This window comes from Acomys russatus, chromosome 27, assembly GCF_903995435.1.
Source record: "Acomys russatus chromosome 27, mAcoRus1.1, whole genome shotgun sequence".
In the NCBI taxonomy this organism is placed as follows: domain Eukaryota; kingdom Metazoa; phylum Chordata; class Mammalia; order Rodentia; family Muridae; genus Acomys; species Acomys russatus.
In genome coordinates, this window is record NC_067163.1 from 17,967,898 (window position 1) to 17,984,527 (window position 16,630).

The 16,630-nt window shown below is 54.2% G+C and overlaps 1 protein-coding gene across 1 annotated transcript in view; it reads left to right on the forward strand.

Moving 5' to 3' along the window:
- Nucleotides 1-16,630, forward strand: part of Adgra2 (adhesion G protein-coupled receptor A2) — a 37,980-nt gene extending 21,350 nt beyond the window's left edge. The window contains exons 3-19 of the mRNA XM_051169602.1: nucleotides 4,960-5,031; nucleotides 5,310-5,381; nucleotides 5,555-5,626; nucleotides 6,063-6,226; nucleotides 6,670-6,883; nucleotides 7,790-7,954; nucleotides 8,539-8,737; nucleotides 9,310-9,459; nucleotides 9,593-9,754; nucleotides 10,628-10,852; nucleotides 11,059-11,275; nucleotides 12,538-12,737; nucleotides 13,499-13,626; nucleotides 13,937-14,060; nucleotides 14,402-14,547; nucleotides 14,969-15,058; nucleotides 15,286-16,630. Of these exons, the coding sequence (XP_051025559.1) occupies nucleotides 4,960-5,031; nucleotides 5,310-5,381; nucleotides 5,555-5,626; nucleotides 6,063-6,226; nucleotides 6,670-6,883; nucleotides 7,790-7,954; nucleotides 8,539-8,737; nucleotides 9,310-9,459; nucleotides 9,593-9,754; nucleotides 10,628-10,852; nucleotides 11,059-11,275; nucleotides 12,538-12,737; nucleotides 13,499-13,626; nucleotides 13,937-14,060; nucleotides 14,402-14,547; nucleotides 14,969-15,058; nucleotides 15,286-16,558 (3,673 nt within the window). The 3' untranslated portion in view covers nucleotides 16,559-16,630. The remainder of the gene's footprint in view (nucleotides 1-4,959; nucleotides 5,032-5,309; nucleotides 5,382-5,554; nucleotides 5,627-6,062; nucleotides 6,227-6,669; nucleotides 6,884-7,789; nucleotides 7,955-8,538; nucleotides 8,738-9,309; nucleotides 9,460-9,592; nucleotides 9,755-10,627; nucleotides 10,853-11,058; nucleotides 11,276-12,537; nucleotides 12,738-13,498; nucleotides 13,627-13,936; nucleotides 14,061-14,401; nucleotides 14,548-14,968; nucleotides 15,059-15,285) is intronic.

Sequence of the window (16,630 nt, forward strand, 5' to 3'; positions counted from 1 at the left end):
TGTGTGTGTGTGAGAGAGAGTGTGTGAGAGAGTCACAGAGTCACGGCACAAAGTCAATGACAACTCGCGCTTTTAACAACTCTAACATGATGTAATTTATATCACCCATTTAAAGTGCACAATCCAGAGGGCCTTGAAATATTTCAGAAAGTTGTGTAACCATCACTTTAATCTAATTTTGGAACATTTTCGTCATCCACAAAAGAAACCTTGAATCATTAGCTGTCACTCCCCATTCCTCTACCAGTCCTAAGCAACCACTAATATCCTTCCTGCCTTTATGGATTTGCCTACTATGGACGGTTCATATAAATAGAATTATATAATATGTAATCTTTTATAACTAGATCCTTTCAGCCAGTGTAACATTTTCCAGGGCCATCCATGCGTTAACACGTATCAGCACTTCATTCCTCATTGTGGAATAAAAAGCTGTACTTTACTGTACATTGTGTACAGTAAAGAGCTCCTTGACCAAACATACTTTTTTTTTTTTTTTTTTTTTTTTTGGTTTTTTTGAGACAAGGTTTCTCTGTTTAGCCTTGGCTATCATGGACTCGCTTTGTAGACCAGGCTGGTCTCGAACTCACAGCGAGCCGTCTGCCTCTGCCTCCCGAGTGCTGGGATTAAAGGCGTGCGCCACCACGCCCGGCTCAAACATACTATATTTTAAGTCTTTTATTTAGTTATACATTGATGGATACTTAGATACTTTCATCGTTTAGTCTATTATGATTGGATTCTTTTGGGAACTTCCACCTAGTGGGCCTTTTTGTTTTGCTTTGCTTTGGCTTTCACTTGTGTTTGTTTGTTGTTGGAGTCAGGTTCTAGCTATACATAGCAGAGGCTGGCCTCAAACTCAACATCCTCCTGCTTCAGCCTCCTAAGTGCTGATGAAGGTTTGCATCATCGCTGCTGCGACCAGCCCAGCGGTGACCATCTCTCCCTGCTGTACTCATGAGCTCCGGTTCTAGAGTTCTGTTTTCCCAACAAGGCCACAGAGTGTGACTGCCCTAGGAAGTCTCCCTCCACTCCTCCTCTCAGGGGTCCCTTCCTCCAGCTGACACCCATAGCGGGAGAAGGGTGAGCCTGGAGTCAAGGTGTATGATCAAGGTTGGGCAAAAGGCAACGGAGATGTGGGCACTCCATCAATGCAATCCCTCTTGCCCAGGTTCCCTATATAGCGGAGCTCCATGGGAGCAGAGGGAGCCATAGAACCTATATTCTGGACAGCTTTGGCCCTTAGGTTACTTTGGAGCAAGGGTCTCTTTTTTTGTTGTTGTTTGTTTTTGTTTTTGTTTTTTCAAGACAGGGTTTCTCTGTGTAGCCTTGGCTGTCCTGGACTCGCTTTATAGACCAGGCTGGCCTCAAACTCACAGCAAACGCCAGCCTCTGCCTCCTGCCTCTGGAGTGCTGGGATTAAAGGCGTGTACCACCACACCCGGCTTCCTTTCTTTTGCTTTAAAAACAAAACAGGGTTTTACAATATAGACCAGGCTAGCCTCGAACTCATAGAGATCCAGTTGTCTGTACCTCCTGAATGCACTACTCTACTTGGTGTGTTTCTCTTTCATTGTGGGATGGAACTTGGGGCCTTGCACACACAAGGCAAGTGCTCTCCCACTAAGCCCTGGTCCTAGCTCTTTGGAGCAAGGGCTCTTAGCCTGGGTTCCATAGCCCTTCAAGAGTGTGTGCCCAGTGTTAGGTGTAGTCCAATCTTCTGGGGTGAGAGTCCAGGCCTTCATCAGCTTTTCCCAGGAACATGCTAAACAGGAAGGGTTCAGACAGCCAATTGACAAGAGCCTCGGATTTCTAAAATACACAGGTCCTGGGGTGCCATTTCCTCCAGTCCCTGGGAAGGTTCAGCCCTGAGCCACTTCCCTTATTCAGGGACCAGGAGACAAGGTCTGCCCACAGGGCCACTGGGCTGTCATGGTCCAGCCCAGGGAGCGGCCCCTGGCCTTTGCCTCCAAGACCTGGTGTCCCAGCTCTGAGCGACACCGCCCCCCCCAAGCCCCTCAGGAAACCGAGTAAAGGGAGATGGATGTCTGTCCCTGTGGCAGCTGCCCTGTAGTGAGGGCCTTGAGTGGCTTAGCTACAGGAAACAGGGCAGGGAGAGGGGCTGGGGCCCCAGGGCTGCCTTGCTCCCATCTGCAGAGCATCAGTGGGGCAGGCGGGTGGGGGTGTGTGTGTGGGGGGGGGGGGGGACGGGGAGGAAATGAGAATAAACACAAGTGAGCAGAGAGGGAAGGGGGGGGGGGCTGCCGCCTCAGCCCCTTGGCAGCCCATGAAGGGAAGTGACACAATGAGGAATGTGTTTCCCTCTGCCCGCCCCTGCATGGGGGTGGGAGGCAGATCCCTGAGAATGGCCAGACCCCAGCAGAGGCCAGGGGGCACATGCTGGATCAACAGAGGAGGGTGGGATGGAAGGGTGGAGCCCGACAGTCAAAAGGGGTGTGTGTGGGGGGATACACAGGAAGGGCAATCCTGGCCAGGGGGACTTACTCTGCCCTTTTGACTTGGCATGCAGGGAATCTAGGGCCAGGCCAGGCCCTTCCACATTCTCCAGCATTGGGGCACCTTCCCACAACTCTAGCTTTCTCTAGGAAGCTGAGCCCTGATGCCAGCTTTCCCTTCTTCCTTAAGGGGACTCACCATCATCTGAGTCTAGAGCTGAGATACAAACAGCCTGGCTAAATAGAAATTTCACCTCTGCCTCTTGTCTCTCAGTGTTCCCCAACTGGGACAGCACAAACAGGCCCCCTGGTGGGACAGGACAGCACCTCCCCATCCTGGACACCCATTTCCTCTTACCCAGCAGGGACAAAAAGCTCAGTTAACTCTTTCCTGTTCATAATTCAGCATTGTCTCCAAGGCCCTTAGTATGTAGAGCCAAGTTGACTCGCCTCTGTTTGAAACTGGCTGGGATGGCAGAGCTTTGGAAACCAGGTTGACCCCAGGTCCCGTTGTCCAACGAGTTCTGTCTTTTTCCCCCAGGAGTGGCCCACCTTCACTCACTGCTTCCCAGTTTCCTGGGCTCTTTTAGGTAGGAGCAGAAATGACGACCCTTAGTGAGTGCTCTAGGTAGCCTCAGTTGTAGTCTGTGTTGGTTTAGAAAAGACAGGGTTTGGTGGAGCCCTGGGTGGGTCATAATTGGTAGCCCTTATTGGCCACGCACACCGTAGAGGATAGTGTCACAGTATATAAAGAGATGCTGCACAACAGAGCAGGTATGAAAGGAGATTTATTGCAGAGGGGTGGAGGGAGAGGGAAGAGGGGGGCAAAGGGGGGAAAAGGGGAGGAGGCCCATGACAGAGGGAAACAGAGGGAGAGAAACCAAGAGAGAGCAGGAGAGGGAGGGTCGTGCGGTGGGCCGGTTCATATATCCGGAGTACTTGGAACACACCTGGCAGAGGTGGCAGGTGATGACGTCAGATGTTAAAGGCCCCTAGGGGCGGGCTAGCAGGCAGCCTGAATGCTAACAGATAGTACAGAGGATGAGCTGACCAGTATCCAGCTTGGCCCTCCATGCAGAGGCCTGTATGTTAGATATTGATTTGGCTGGAGCCATTAGATAGACATTAGCATATCCCTTAGTTGGGAACTAGCTGCAGCCTCTGGGGAAGGGATGGAGGGCCAAGAGTTGAATTCCTGCCTCAGTGGTGTTTGGGCTACTGAACTAGGGGTCAGAGACTGCCGTGTGCATGAGTGAGAGTCGCCTGTGGTATGCTTCTCCCTGTGGAATGGGATGGCCCCCAGGAGCCAGCATTCATCCTGCTGTGACCTGCTCTACCTAGACAGCTTCCTTGCCGCCTCCTGACAGCAGGGTACAGATAAGATATTCTCTTAGGGAGGCAGGGCTGAAGACTCCCACAGGTTTATTAGCCCTGGGCCTCATGCAGACCCATGGTTGACAGCTTGGAGCTGTACAAAGGCACAGTACATTGCTCACCCACCAACCTGCCTGCCTGCCTCTTCACAGCCTTCAGAGAGAAGGGGGGGGGGAGGGAGGGGGAGAGAGAGGGAGATGGGAGAGATAGAAGAGAAGAGAGAAAGAGAGAGAGAAGGAGAGAGAGAGAAGAGAATAGACGCTCTGCGCGCTCTCTCTCTTATTGAAAATTCCCCTAAATTCCCTCTGATGGTTAGGTATGGCTGTTTTCAAAGGCTTCCTAGAACAGCCCTGTAAGGTCCTAGAGTGGCTCCCGGGACAGTGGGAAACCAGATCTCCTAATTTCTCTGCCCCTTGACCCTGTTTCTTCATCCAAAGCCCTCTTCTATCATCTAGAATATGGTGACATAAAACACAGCCCTTGTCCCAGAGGGTATAAGGGGTAGTTCATTCTGAGCCACAGATGAGTGACCATGGCCTAGGAATGGATTCCGCTTGCTCTGAATGACCTGCTGTTCCACTGTGGTAGAGGCCACATACACTTTATTATCCCAGAACAAAGAAATCGGTAAGTCAATGCATTTATCCAGTAGGTAAGCATTACTGCAGCATGGAAGAATCAGCTGTCCTGGGCCTTAGGTGCTATCTGATGACATTCTCAGCTTTGGATTATCTACTCAGGCACAAAGGTCTTAGCTGATAGTCAAAAGGAAGGTTAGGCTGGATGGAAAGGCAGGGGGCAGATGGCTAATAGGGAACTAAAGATAGCCCAAGATAATTGTGGCTTTCCATTTGCATCAGCGCCATATCATCGTTAAGCAAGCGAATCATGAGTTGGTCCGGAGTCTTCAGTGAAGATTTCTTTTTTTTCCTGGGATTTTAGCTTCCAAACATTTCTCTGACCTGTACTCCTTACTGGTGGCCAGAGAAGGCTGAAAGGACTTCTTGGCTGCGTGTGTAGGAAAGCTGACTTAGAAGGACGCCAGTACCTGTGGTGACAGGCTGTCCCACCCAAGGAGCAGGGTAGCCGGTAGACAGAAGCATGAAGGCATCCCCACTGCTTCCCACAGGGACCTGAGGAACAATGTCATCAGCGCTGTGCAGCCTGGAGCCTTCCTAGGTCTGGGAGAGCTGAAACGCCTGTGAGTGGCATGTCCTGCCCACCCTGTCCCCAGCCCTCTCTTTTTCCCCAAATACCATGAGCCAACCGACCCTAGTACCTACCCTGCCCTGTCCCTTCTCAGACATCAAATCTCTACTCAGTACATTGGCTAGGGCCAAATGTGGGAGTGTTTGCAGCTTACTGTGGCACTGGGCCCAATCCTACTGCCCACATAATGTCCAGCAGAAGGTCTTACTCGGAAGAGATTCTTCATCTTGTATTGTTGAGCTTGCTGAGTGTGTGTGTCTCTCTCTCTAGAGATCTCTCCAACAACCGGATTGGCTGTCTCAGTTCTGAGACATTTCAAGGCCTCCCCAGGCTTCTCAGACTGTGAGTGAGGGGCTTCTGAGAGAGTGGGGGGGTGTGTGTGGGGACCTGGGGAAGGAGAGGGGGAGGGCTGGGGAGGAAGAAGGCAGGGTCAGACCATTTTTCTTTCCATCCGATCTATTCTCCTGGCCCAGGAAGACCCTAAGATCTTAATCTGTCCCCCCTGCCTTCTGCAGAAACATATCTGGGAACATTTTCTCCAGTCTGCAACCTGGGGTCTTTGATGAGCTGCCGGCCCTTATGGTTGTGTGAGTATATTTCCAGCACAGGAGCAGCCCTCCTCCCATCCCCCTGCCCCCACCCCACCCCCCCCCCCCCCCAACCCCATCTGTCCTTTCCTCTGACCAGAAGGGAGACACCTGGAACCAGGGGACTCTGAAGGACAGACGTCAGCCCTCACCTTATCCCTAAAGAAACTGCCAGATCCACTTTACCAATCCCCCACCCGACACAATCCGTTCTCTACTCAACACATTGACTGGGGCCAAATGTGTGGCCATTTCTATAACCAGCCCCAAGGAGCATACATCATGCCTGCTGACTGGGCACACTGCCAGAAATGCCTTCAACTTAACCATGTCCCGGGCAGCAGGGCACACATGTCCCCAAGGTTGTCCTCTCTAGCACCTCCCTGCTTAGTTTCATGCCCGTGGGCCCACACTGTTCCTTGTACCTGCCCTGCAGGGACTTTGGTACTGAGTTTCTGACCTGTGACTGCCACCTGCGCTGGCTGCTGCCCTGGGCCCGGAATCACTCCCTGCAACTGTCGGAGCGCACACTCTGTGCCTACCCCAGTGCCCTGCACGCCCAGGCCCTGAGCAGCCTCCAGGAGGCTCAGCTCCGCTGCGGTGAGAAACCTGTCCCAGGCCCCAAAGAGCAGGTCCCTCACCCACAGCTTGCTAGGTCAAGGCTCTCTGGGCCCCATGTGTGGATACATGATGGCCATGTTTTCCAGGCCTTTCTCTTTCCCCCAGTTCCATGGGGTGGCCTTCTGCCAGCATGCCTAAACCTCTTCTAGGGCTGTTTGCTTGTTAATATTCTCATCTGTTCTCCCCTCTGGGTAACACCACTGTGTACTCCCCTGATTTCTTCTTACCTGGGAGGATTCTGACTCCTTTCATTCCCACCCAGAGAGCACTAGAGGCAGAGGGTCTTGGCTTATCCTATGGGATCCCAGGCTCACCACGTGTTGCCCTTTAAGAACTACCAGATTGCGCTTACCTGAGCCAGTCTCTGACACGGGCTCACACGGGCACACACCCAGGCCTCCCTACTGGTGTCTCATCCACAGAAGGGGCTCTGGAACTGCACACGCACTACCTCATCCCATCCCTACGCCAAGTGGTGTTCCAGGGTGACCGGCTGCCCTTCCAGTGCTCGGCCAGCTACCTGGGCAATGATACCAGCATCCACTGGTACCACAACGGGGCTCCCATGGAGAGTGATGAGCAGGCTGGCATCGTCCTTGCAGAAAACCTCATCCACGACTGCACCTTCATCACCAGGTACAGGCTCCACAGTCCCCGTTTATAGTCGAGGACAATGGAGAAGGGGAGCCACAGCTCCCATTCCTTTTCAGACATGCTCCTGGGAATGGGAAAGGAGAGGGAGAGGGAGGGAGGAGGGGAGAGGGAGATTACAGAGAGCCAAGATGCAATCATACATGGTCTGAGTGGAGAGGCTAGAACTGAAGCCTCCCTTAAAAAAAAAAGTGTTAAATGCTTGGTAAAATGAGGCGAGGTGGGGTTTGACATTTGTTAGTACTTCCTAGGTGCCTTCAGTGCCCTTCTAGGCAGAAGGAAAGGGGAGAGAGAGAGAGAGGGAGGGGGAAAGAGGGAGGGAGGGAGAGAATCTCTTGTTCCATTAAAGGAAGACTCTGAGCTGGTGGCTAGTGTCCGAGGACAAGGCATAGGTGGGTGGGCTGTCCAGGGGCCATGGCCGCACGGGGGTGGGGGGGCAGGGGGAGACTGGACTGGGCCTGAGGGTGCTCACCAGGTGTCTTAATCTTTCTATTGCTCTGATAAAGACCATGTCCAAAAGCAACTTGGGGAGGAAAGGGAGGGACATCAGGGCAGGAACTCAAGCAGGGAAGGAACCTGGAGGCAAGAACCAAAGCAGAGGCCATGGGGGAAATGTGTCCCTCCCCATGCTTAGCCTGGTTCTTAAACAACTCTGGACCGCTTGCTTGGGAGTGGCACCACCCACAGTGGGCTAGGCGCTCTCACATCAAACACTACTCAAGAGAATGCTCCCATAGACTTGCCTATAGACCACTGTGACGGAGGCATTTTCTCAGTTGACGTCCCCTCTTCTCAGCTGACCCTAGCTTGTGTTCACACACACACACATACACACAAAACAAAACCACCTAACCAGTGCACCAAGCCAGTTCCCCCACCCCTCCCCTGCAGTGAGCTGACCCTGTCTCACATCGGCGTGTGGGCCTCAGGTGAGTGGGAGTGCTCCGTGTCCACTGTCCAAGGCAACACCAGCAAGAAGGTGGAGATAGTAGTGTTGGAGACCTCTGCCTCCTACTGCCCTGCTGAACGTGTGACCAACAACCGTGGGGACTTCAGGTTGGCTGCTTCGCTTTTATAAATGGCTGCCCCCACCCCGACCCCGACGCCCTCTGAAAGCACACATGACTAGGGGCACCCATTTGCTTTCTTCCTCCAGTCCCAAGGACTCCCATTTCTCATTTAGCCTACAATCTTGCTGTTGCCTCTCAAGATGACGACCATCTTTTTAAATTGCTTTTTCTCACTTTGGTATGCAAAAGCTTTCTACAGACAGCGTCACATTTTCATGTTCAAGAGGCCCTCTTTGTACAAGGGGCAGATATTGTTTTCCAAACGGTAGAGCTGAGGATACCAAAGCCCAGAAAGAAAAAAAAAAATCAGCAATTCGTTCAGGAAATGACAGAACTCGTCTGTAAACCCAGATCCCTGCATTGCACCCCATATGTGCTTGAAGTAGCATTGTCAGAACAAACTGAGGAAGCAGAACTTGGGGAACCCCTTGAAGGCTTCCAGTACACCCTTTACTGAACCCTTCACCAAGCCCCAGGGTTCTGCTGTCACAGTCCTGGCTTGAGGTTGGGAGGGAAAGGCATTTGGCTCAAGGAGCCTTGGTCACAGCAGCTTCCTACCTCTACCTCTAGGTGGCCCCGGACCTTGGCGGGCATCACGGCTTACCAGTCCTGCTTACAGTATCCCTTCACCTCTGTGCCCTTGAGCGGGGGAGCCCCAGGTACCCGAGCTTCGCGCCGGTGTGACCGAGCTGGCCGCTGGGAGCCAGGGGACTACTCCCACTGTCTGTACACCAACGACATCACTCGCGTGCTCTACACCTTTGTGCTGGTGAGGCAGGGGCATCCCCTACTCCCCCCCCCCCCCCCCCCGCAACTTTGATTCCTGTAATTGGCTGGGATGGAGCCTGATGCCTCATGGGGGAGGCTGTAGCTCTGTTCTCTGGTGTGCATTAAGAGTGGGGACAGCTCCCAAGCGTGGGAGTGCTTTAATCCCAGCGTTCAGGAAGCAGAGGCAGGCGGGTCTCTGTGAGTTCAAGGCCAGTCCGGTCTATGTAATGAGTTCCAGAACAGCCAGAGCTGCACAGTGAGGTCCTGTGAAGTGGGTATAGCAGGGGCTGTCGGCTGACAGCTTTTCTCTCGGTGCTGTCCGCCAGCTTCTTTTTCCCGGGGCCAGGCCTCTACCTGACTCTTATCTTCTCTACCCACCATCACATTGATTTACACTCTCATTGTCCTTAGGCTAATGGTGCTTGGCTTGACTAGCCTAGGGCTGTGATGATCATGATCTCACTAGATGGTCTTGGCTCCTCTCCTGCATTGTGAACCAGGGATTTAGGGGCCAGTTCTGGGACCGAAAAAGGAAACCAGGCTGGTCTTTTTTTTTCCCCCCAACACCCTCAGATGCCCATCAATGCCTCCAATGCATTGACCCTGGCCCACCAGCTGCGAGTGTACACTGCTGAGGCTGCCAGCTTTTCAGACATGATGGACGTAGTCTATGTAGCTCAGATGATCCAGAAATTTTTGGGTTATGTTGACCAGATCAAAGAGGTAAGGTCCAACAACTCCAACTTAATCTTCTAAGAAGCCCTTTCCCAGCATCTCTGGCCTCACACACATCAGCTCTGGGGCCCCAATACCACTCCCTCCTGCCCTCAGTAACTGCCCTGCCTCCCTCCCTCAGCTGGTGGAGGTGATGGTGGACATGGCCAGCAACCTGATGCTGGTGGATGAGCATCTTTTGTGGCTGGCACAGCGTGAAGACAAAGCCTGCAGCGGCATCGTGGGTGCCCTAGAGCGCATTGGAGGAGCAGCCCTTAGCCCCAACGCCCAACACATCTCTGTGGTACCGTAGGTTGGCGTGGGAGGGACTCTTCAGGGGTCAGCAACGGGGGTGGGGGGAGCCTGAGAATGGTTGTCCACAGAACGGAAGTGCTTCCCTCTCCACAGGGCAGGCTCTGGTACCAGGTGTGCCCTGTCAGGGCAGCGTGAAGGAGGGGGTGGCTGTGATGGTGACACTGTGTGGACCTTTCTGGTTGGGAACTGAGTCAGGGGTTACATGCGTGGAAGTAAACAGGAGAACCCTGAGAGTAAGTGCAGGGGGAAGGGAGGCCTTGTCTCACGGTGGACAGCACTTTGAATGGGATAAGGTGTGCTCCAAGCTCACTGAGGGGACAGGGACAGCCTTAAACTGGTAGAATGAATAAACATGGTCGAGCATCTATGTATAAGATGTTGTGCTAGGTACTGGGCGTGGTGGTACACACTTTTAATCCTGCCACTCAGGAGGCAGAGGCAGCGGGATCACTGTGAGTTCGAGTCCAGCCTGGTTTACAAAGTGAGTCCAGGCCAGCCAAGAGAAACCCTGCCTCAAAAAAAAACCAGGGGAAAAAAATGATGTTGTACCAGATACTTGGGGACATATGGGTGTGAGGGGGGTGCTGAGGTGGGGGTGCAACAGAAACAGCAGGTAGAAGATGGGGAGCATATGAGAGCAACAGTCCCTCCAAGGGAAGAAGGGGTGTGTGTGTGTGTGTGTGTGTGTGCACGCACACATGCATGACTCCATGCCACACATAAGACTGTCCCTGCTTTGAAAAGACAGTGGGGGTAAAGGATAAGGGGAGCCACTGCAACAGATCTGAAGTGAGGAAATGTGTGGTGTTGGGCAGAAGGCCACCGTACCTCAAACCCTGGATGACAAGTTCCCTGTCCCTAGAACTCAAGGAATGTGGCGTTGGAGGCCTACCTCATCAAGCCTCACAGCTATGTGGGCCTGACCTGCACAGCCTTCCAGAGGAGGGAGGTAGGAATGTCAGGTGGACAGCCAGATGGCCCTGGCCAGAACATCCCGCTTGAGCCTGAGCCCCTGGCTGACCAGCAGCTCCGGTTCCGCTGCACCACTGGGAGGCCTAACATTTCTCTGTCATCCTTCCACATCAAGGTGGGTACCCGGGAAGGGAAGAGCATGGGGGTGGGGACCAGAAGCTGAGGCGGGTGGCGCTGACGTACAGGTATCAGGTGTGGAGGTGGGTGTGAGTGGAGGTAAAAGGTGGGGGGTGGGCCAATGCAGGAGACACAAGAAGGGGCTGGGAGACGTCAAAGCCCAGGGGTGCTGAGTATCTCTGAGGACCTCCTATGTCCCCTCAGAATAGCGTGGCCCTGGCCTCCATCCAGCTGCCCCCCAGCCTGTTCTCAACCCTTCCGGCTGCCCTGGCTCCCCCAGTCCCTCCAGATTGCACCCTGCAACTGCTGGTCTTCAGAAATGGCCGTCTTTTCCGCAGCCATGGCAACACTTCCCGTCCTGGAACAGCTGGGCCTGGCAAGAGGCGTGGTGTGGCCACCCCAGTCATATTTGCAGGAACCAGTAAGGGACTAACCTCCCGCATGTCTGTCTTGCCTCTTCCACATCTGTGGCTCCCCCACTGTCCTGGTACAGTTGGCAGAGGATAGCAGAAACCTTCCCATAACTCAAGGATGGGAGTAGAGATGGCCTGGTAAGAAAGACATTAATGGAGAATAAGCTGAGAAGGACATGGCTTCATATCCTAAGCACATGATGTATCACAAAGCCTATACCACAAAGCCTCAATTCCTTCTCTCTACACCAGACCCCAAGGATAGTTGTGGTGTGGTGTGGTTTGGTCCCCAAGAACTGAGTGGGTCACTGTAGACCTGTCCTTTACTGGTCTGTCCCATCAGGAGAAGCTACCCCGCCCCCGACACACACCTTTCTGAGTCCCTCTTTCCTTCCACCTTCCAAACTCTGGGCTTGCTCACCAGGCAACCTCCATCTCCAATGGGGCCCACACCATTATGGGGTCCGCCATCTGAAAACATCACTGTACATATGAGAGCTCCTTCAAGCTTCATTGGCTTATTCCAATGGCTACCTTCTTCTACATGCCATGAAGGTGTCGCCATCAGCACCCTAGGATCCTTTCATATTCCTAAAATGGTCATTTTCAAGTCTGGGTGGGTGGGAACACTTGTTAAGTATCTAGTATGTGCCAGTTTCTGCTAGGCTGAGATAATGCTTGCGAACAGACCATTGTGTTCATGCCTTTAAGAGTGCACCCTTCAGCCGCCAGGCACTGGGCAAGTCATTAGAATCGAGCACCTGTGCAAGGTGCCTGGGCCATGTAGTTAATGATGTTCATCTGAACCTAGGGGCCAGGGAGGTCTTCCTTGAAAACTCAAGTTTCTCTGAGACCTGAATGATAATTCATCAGAGGACGGGTCAATGTTATCACCGACATGAGCTAATAGATGTATTCATGGAGGTGGTGGGGGCTGTAGGGCCCATGTCACAGATGCATGCATCGCTCTCCTGGTGCCAACTGTTCCTTCCAGAGATTCTTCCTGACTTGCCCCCCCCACCCCCACCCCCCAGTTAGCACTGCAGCCAGTATCACTTCTTACTGGGCACCTATGGTGGGTGATGTGATGTCCCATGGGTTCACCTGTCTCCTCCTCACTCCTTAAGTACACTGAACCTGGACCGTATCTAGCTCCATCCCCAGGTCAGCTGTACCACTCCACGCTCTGAGCTCTGACCCCTGCAACAGTTGCTCTGCTTCGCCACTCCCAGCAGCCTTCCTCACAATGTGGACTTTGCTGTCCCTGCAGGTGGCTGTGGCGTGGGAAACTTGACTGAGCCGGTGGCTGTTTCACTGAGGCACTGGGCTGAAGGAGCTGACCCCTTGGCAGCTTGGTGGAACCAAGAGGGGCCTGGAGGCTGGAGTTCTGAAGGCTGTAAGCTCCGCTTCAGCCAGCCCAACGTCAGCTCCCTGTACTGCCAGCACTTGGGCAATGTAGCTGTGCTCATGGTGTGTATGGGCGGGGCAGGGAGGGGTGGGCGGAGATGCAGGGAGGCAAGGGACCATGTGTGGGAGGCAAAGGACCATGTGTGGAAAACAGGGACTATGGTACTTTGATCAGTTGGAACCACATGAAAATGCAGAAAGGACAGCAGCCTTGTGCTCTGTTAATGTCAAAGTTCATGGGAAATGGCCTTCTAGACTCTTCCACGCCTCTCCATCTTTCAAGAGGGATTTAGAACCATCTAGCTTGGCTTTCAGGGTCCACATTTTTTTGGTGTGGTTTGTTTGCTTGTTTGTTTGGTTTGGTTTTTGAGATAGGATTTCTTGCAGCCCAGCCTATTATATAGCTAAGAGTGACTTTGAATTGCTGATTCCAGCACCCAAGTGCTGGGATAATAAATAGGCATGTATCACATCGTACAGGTAGGCATTTGTACCATCAAATGCCATGTGGTTGCTGGGAACTGAACCCAGGGCCTTCTGGAAGAGCAGCCCTTAACCGCTGAGCCCCCTATCTATCTTGAAGCCCACGGAAAAGCAGAACTCTAGAGAGGGCGAGGCAGGCAGGAGGCTGCCAGTGTTGCCTAAGGCCAGCTTCTTAAGTGGCAGTCCTCACACTAGCATTCTACCTACCAGGTGGGCTAAAGCATCCAGGTGCAGGTCCAAGGCAGGGGGGTTAAGACAAGGGAAAATGGCTTAGGAACAGAGAGGAACTACTCAGTCCTTTCCCCCACCCCCCCCCCCCCCCCCCACCTCCTCTTTCCCAGGAGCTGAGTGCATTCCCACGGGAGGCAGGAGGCTCTGGGGCTGGATTGCATCCTGTTGTGTACCCCTGCACGGCTTTGCTGCTGCTCTGTCTTTTCTCCACTATCATCACGTACATCCTCAACCACAAGTGAGAGCTGCTCCGGGGAGGAGGGATTGGGGGAGGTCTTACCACAGACAGGCAAATGTTTCTTCTTCAGGCAGGTCCACATGACCTGGCCAGTCTCTGGGGTTGGAGAACACATTTTGGGGGGTGGGGGGGTTGAGATAAAGGACCCCCTTCCCCCCATTACATGGAGCACGTTTATATGCATGCCCGTAGGTAACTTGTTTTTATCATCACCATCTGCCTGCCCCTGCCCTTCACACCAGCCCCAGTGGTCTTGAGACCCTAGAGGGGGGTTGGAGGGCTCATTACTAAAAGACTCTTTCGGGGACAGTTCCATCCATGTGTCCCGGAAGGGCTGGCACATGCTGCTGAACCTGTGTTTCCACATGGCCATGACGTCTGCTGTCTTTGTGGGGGGCATTACTCTCACCAACTACCAAATGGTTTGCCAAGCGGTAAGAAGGGGGTGGGGCATCTAAAATGAGTGACTTCAGAGGAGGAGGGGAACATAGCAAGAAAAATAAAGTTCATGGGAATAGTCCCTTTCCCCCCAACCCATCCCGCCCCATTCCTTGGTTCTAGCCCTGTAGGGTTGGGGAAGAGGTGATGAGAGAATCCCCAGGGTGGGAGAGGGCCTTGGATGGAAGCAGAGAGGACACCAGCAAGGACCAGTATGATGAGCACCTAGGTGGGATGCTGGAGCCACGGCAACTGTGAGAATCCTTAGCCATCGATGGTCCAGGGTGTAGCCCTGTCGGCAGCCCAGGTCCCAAGCCTCAGTGCCTTGACCTTGTAGGTGGGTATCACCCTCCACTACTCCTCGTTGTCCACACTGCTCTGGATGGGGGTAAAGGCTCGAGTCCTCCACAAGGAGCTCACTTGGAGGGCGCCCCCTCCAGAAGAAGGGGATGCAGCCCCGCCCGGTCCTCGGCCCATGCTCCGGTAAGTGCTTTCAACAGCTGTCAGCTGTGGGAAGGGCCTCACGACCCAAGACAGGTGCAGCAAAGCTGGGATAGATGGGCATGAATACAAGATCCCTGGGGATCGCGCCAAGCTTCTTTAAGCATGACGAAGATAAGAGGTGACGAGCAAAGTGCATTGGGCAGGGATCCCAAAAACCTTTGTGACATCCCTCACACCGATTGCTTAGAGTTGGAGCGAACACTTTTGGTTCTTGTACCTTAGAGCAATTCTTGGCCAAATTCTGAAGAAGCTGTCCTACCTACCCTTAGGGGCCTTATATCCCTGCCCCACCACACCTTCCCAGATCATACAGATTTAAACGGGACAGAGAGGAAAAGACAGTTTGAGTTGCCTTACCTCCCGTGCGCTGTCCCTCTGACCTTCAAACCTCGCCCTCCAGGTTCTATTTGATTGCTGGAGGGACCCCCCTCATAATCTGCGGCATCACCGCTGCGGTCAACATCCACAACTACCGGGACCACAGTCCCTAGTGAGCACCACTCCCTCCTGCCTCAACATCACCATCTGCCTGTCCCAACCTTCACACCAGCCCCGTGCCTGCTGTTCCACCCACGCAGAGAGCCCTTGCATGCTGAGGTCCCGCCTCACCTCGCTTCCCACACCCTACCTTACCAACCACCCAGCCTGTGTGTGCCCCACCTCCAGGGCTCTTTAAACTCTTCATCCACTACCTCTGTCTCCCCCCTCACCCCCTAGTTGCTGGCTGGTGTGGCGTCCAAGCCTTGGCGCCTTCTACATACCGGTGGCGTTGATCCTGCCCATCACCTGGATCTACTTCTTGTGTGCGGGTCTGCACTTACGGGGTCATGTGGCCCAGAATCCAAAGCAGGGTAATAGTAGGCTCTCTCTGGAGCCAGGGGAAGAGCTGAGGGGATCCACCAGGCTCAGGAGCAGTGGCGTCCTCCTGAGTGACTCTGGTTCCCTTTTGGCTACAGTTAGCGCAGGAGTAGGGACACCTGCGCCTCCAGAGGATGGTGATGGCGTATATTCTCCTGGAGTCCAGCTGGGGGCGCTGATGACTACGCATTTCCTGTACCTGGCTATGTGGGCGTGTGGCGCTTTGGCAGTGTCTCAGCGATGGCTGCCCCGAGTGGTGTGTAGCTGTTTGTACGGTGTGGCAGCTTCAGCTCTGGGCCTCTTTGTCTTCACGCACCACTGTGCCAGACGTAGGGATGTTCGGGCTTCCTGGCGCGCCTGCTGTCCACCTGCTTCGCCTTCGGCCTCCCACGCCCCAACCTGCGCCCTGCCGACTGCTGCGGAGGATGGATCCCCGGTGTTGGGGGAGGGACCAGCCTCCCTCAAGTCTTCACCAAGTGGTAGCAGCGGCCGTGCACCGCCGCCTCCCTGCAAACTCACCAACCTGCAGGTGGCCCAGAGTCAACTGTGCGAGGCAGGTGTGGCTGCCCGAGGGGAAGGAGAACCAGAGCCGGTCGGCTCCCGAGGCAGCTTAGCTCCCCGGCACCATAATAACCTGCACCATGGGCGCCGAGTACACAAAAGTCGAGCCAAGGGGCACCGAGCCGGAGAGACTGGTAGCAAGAGCCGGCTCAAGGCGCTGCGGGCGGTCACATCCCCAGGATGCCCAGAGCTGCTGTCTAGTGAGAGCGGCAGCTTGCACAACAGCCCGTCCGACAGCTACCCGGGCAGTAGCCGCAACAGCCCGGGCGACGGCCTTCCAATCGAGGGAGAGCCCATGCTCACACCGTCGGAGGGCAGCGACACAAGTGCCGCGCCAATCCCAGAGACGGGGCGCCCTGGGCAGCGCCGCAGCGCAAGCCGCGACAACCTCAAGGGCAGTGGCAGCGCTCTGGAGCGGGAGAGCAAGCGCCGCTCCTACCCACTCAACACTACCAGTCTTAACGGCGCCCCCAAGGGGGGCAAGTATGAGGATGCCAGTGTGACCGGTGCGGAGGCCATAGCGGGAGGCTGCATGAAGACAGGCCTCTGGAAAAGCGAGACCACCGTCTAGAGTCAGGTTTAGGATGGGCCGGCTACACCGGCTTGTTACTTGCAAATCCTCCTGGGCGTTGCAAGCCGTCGA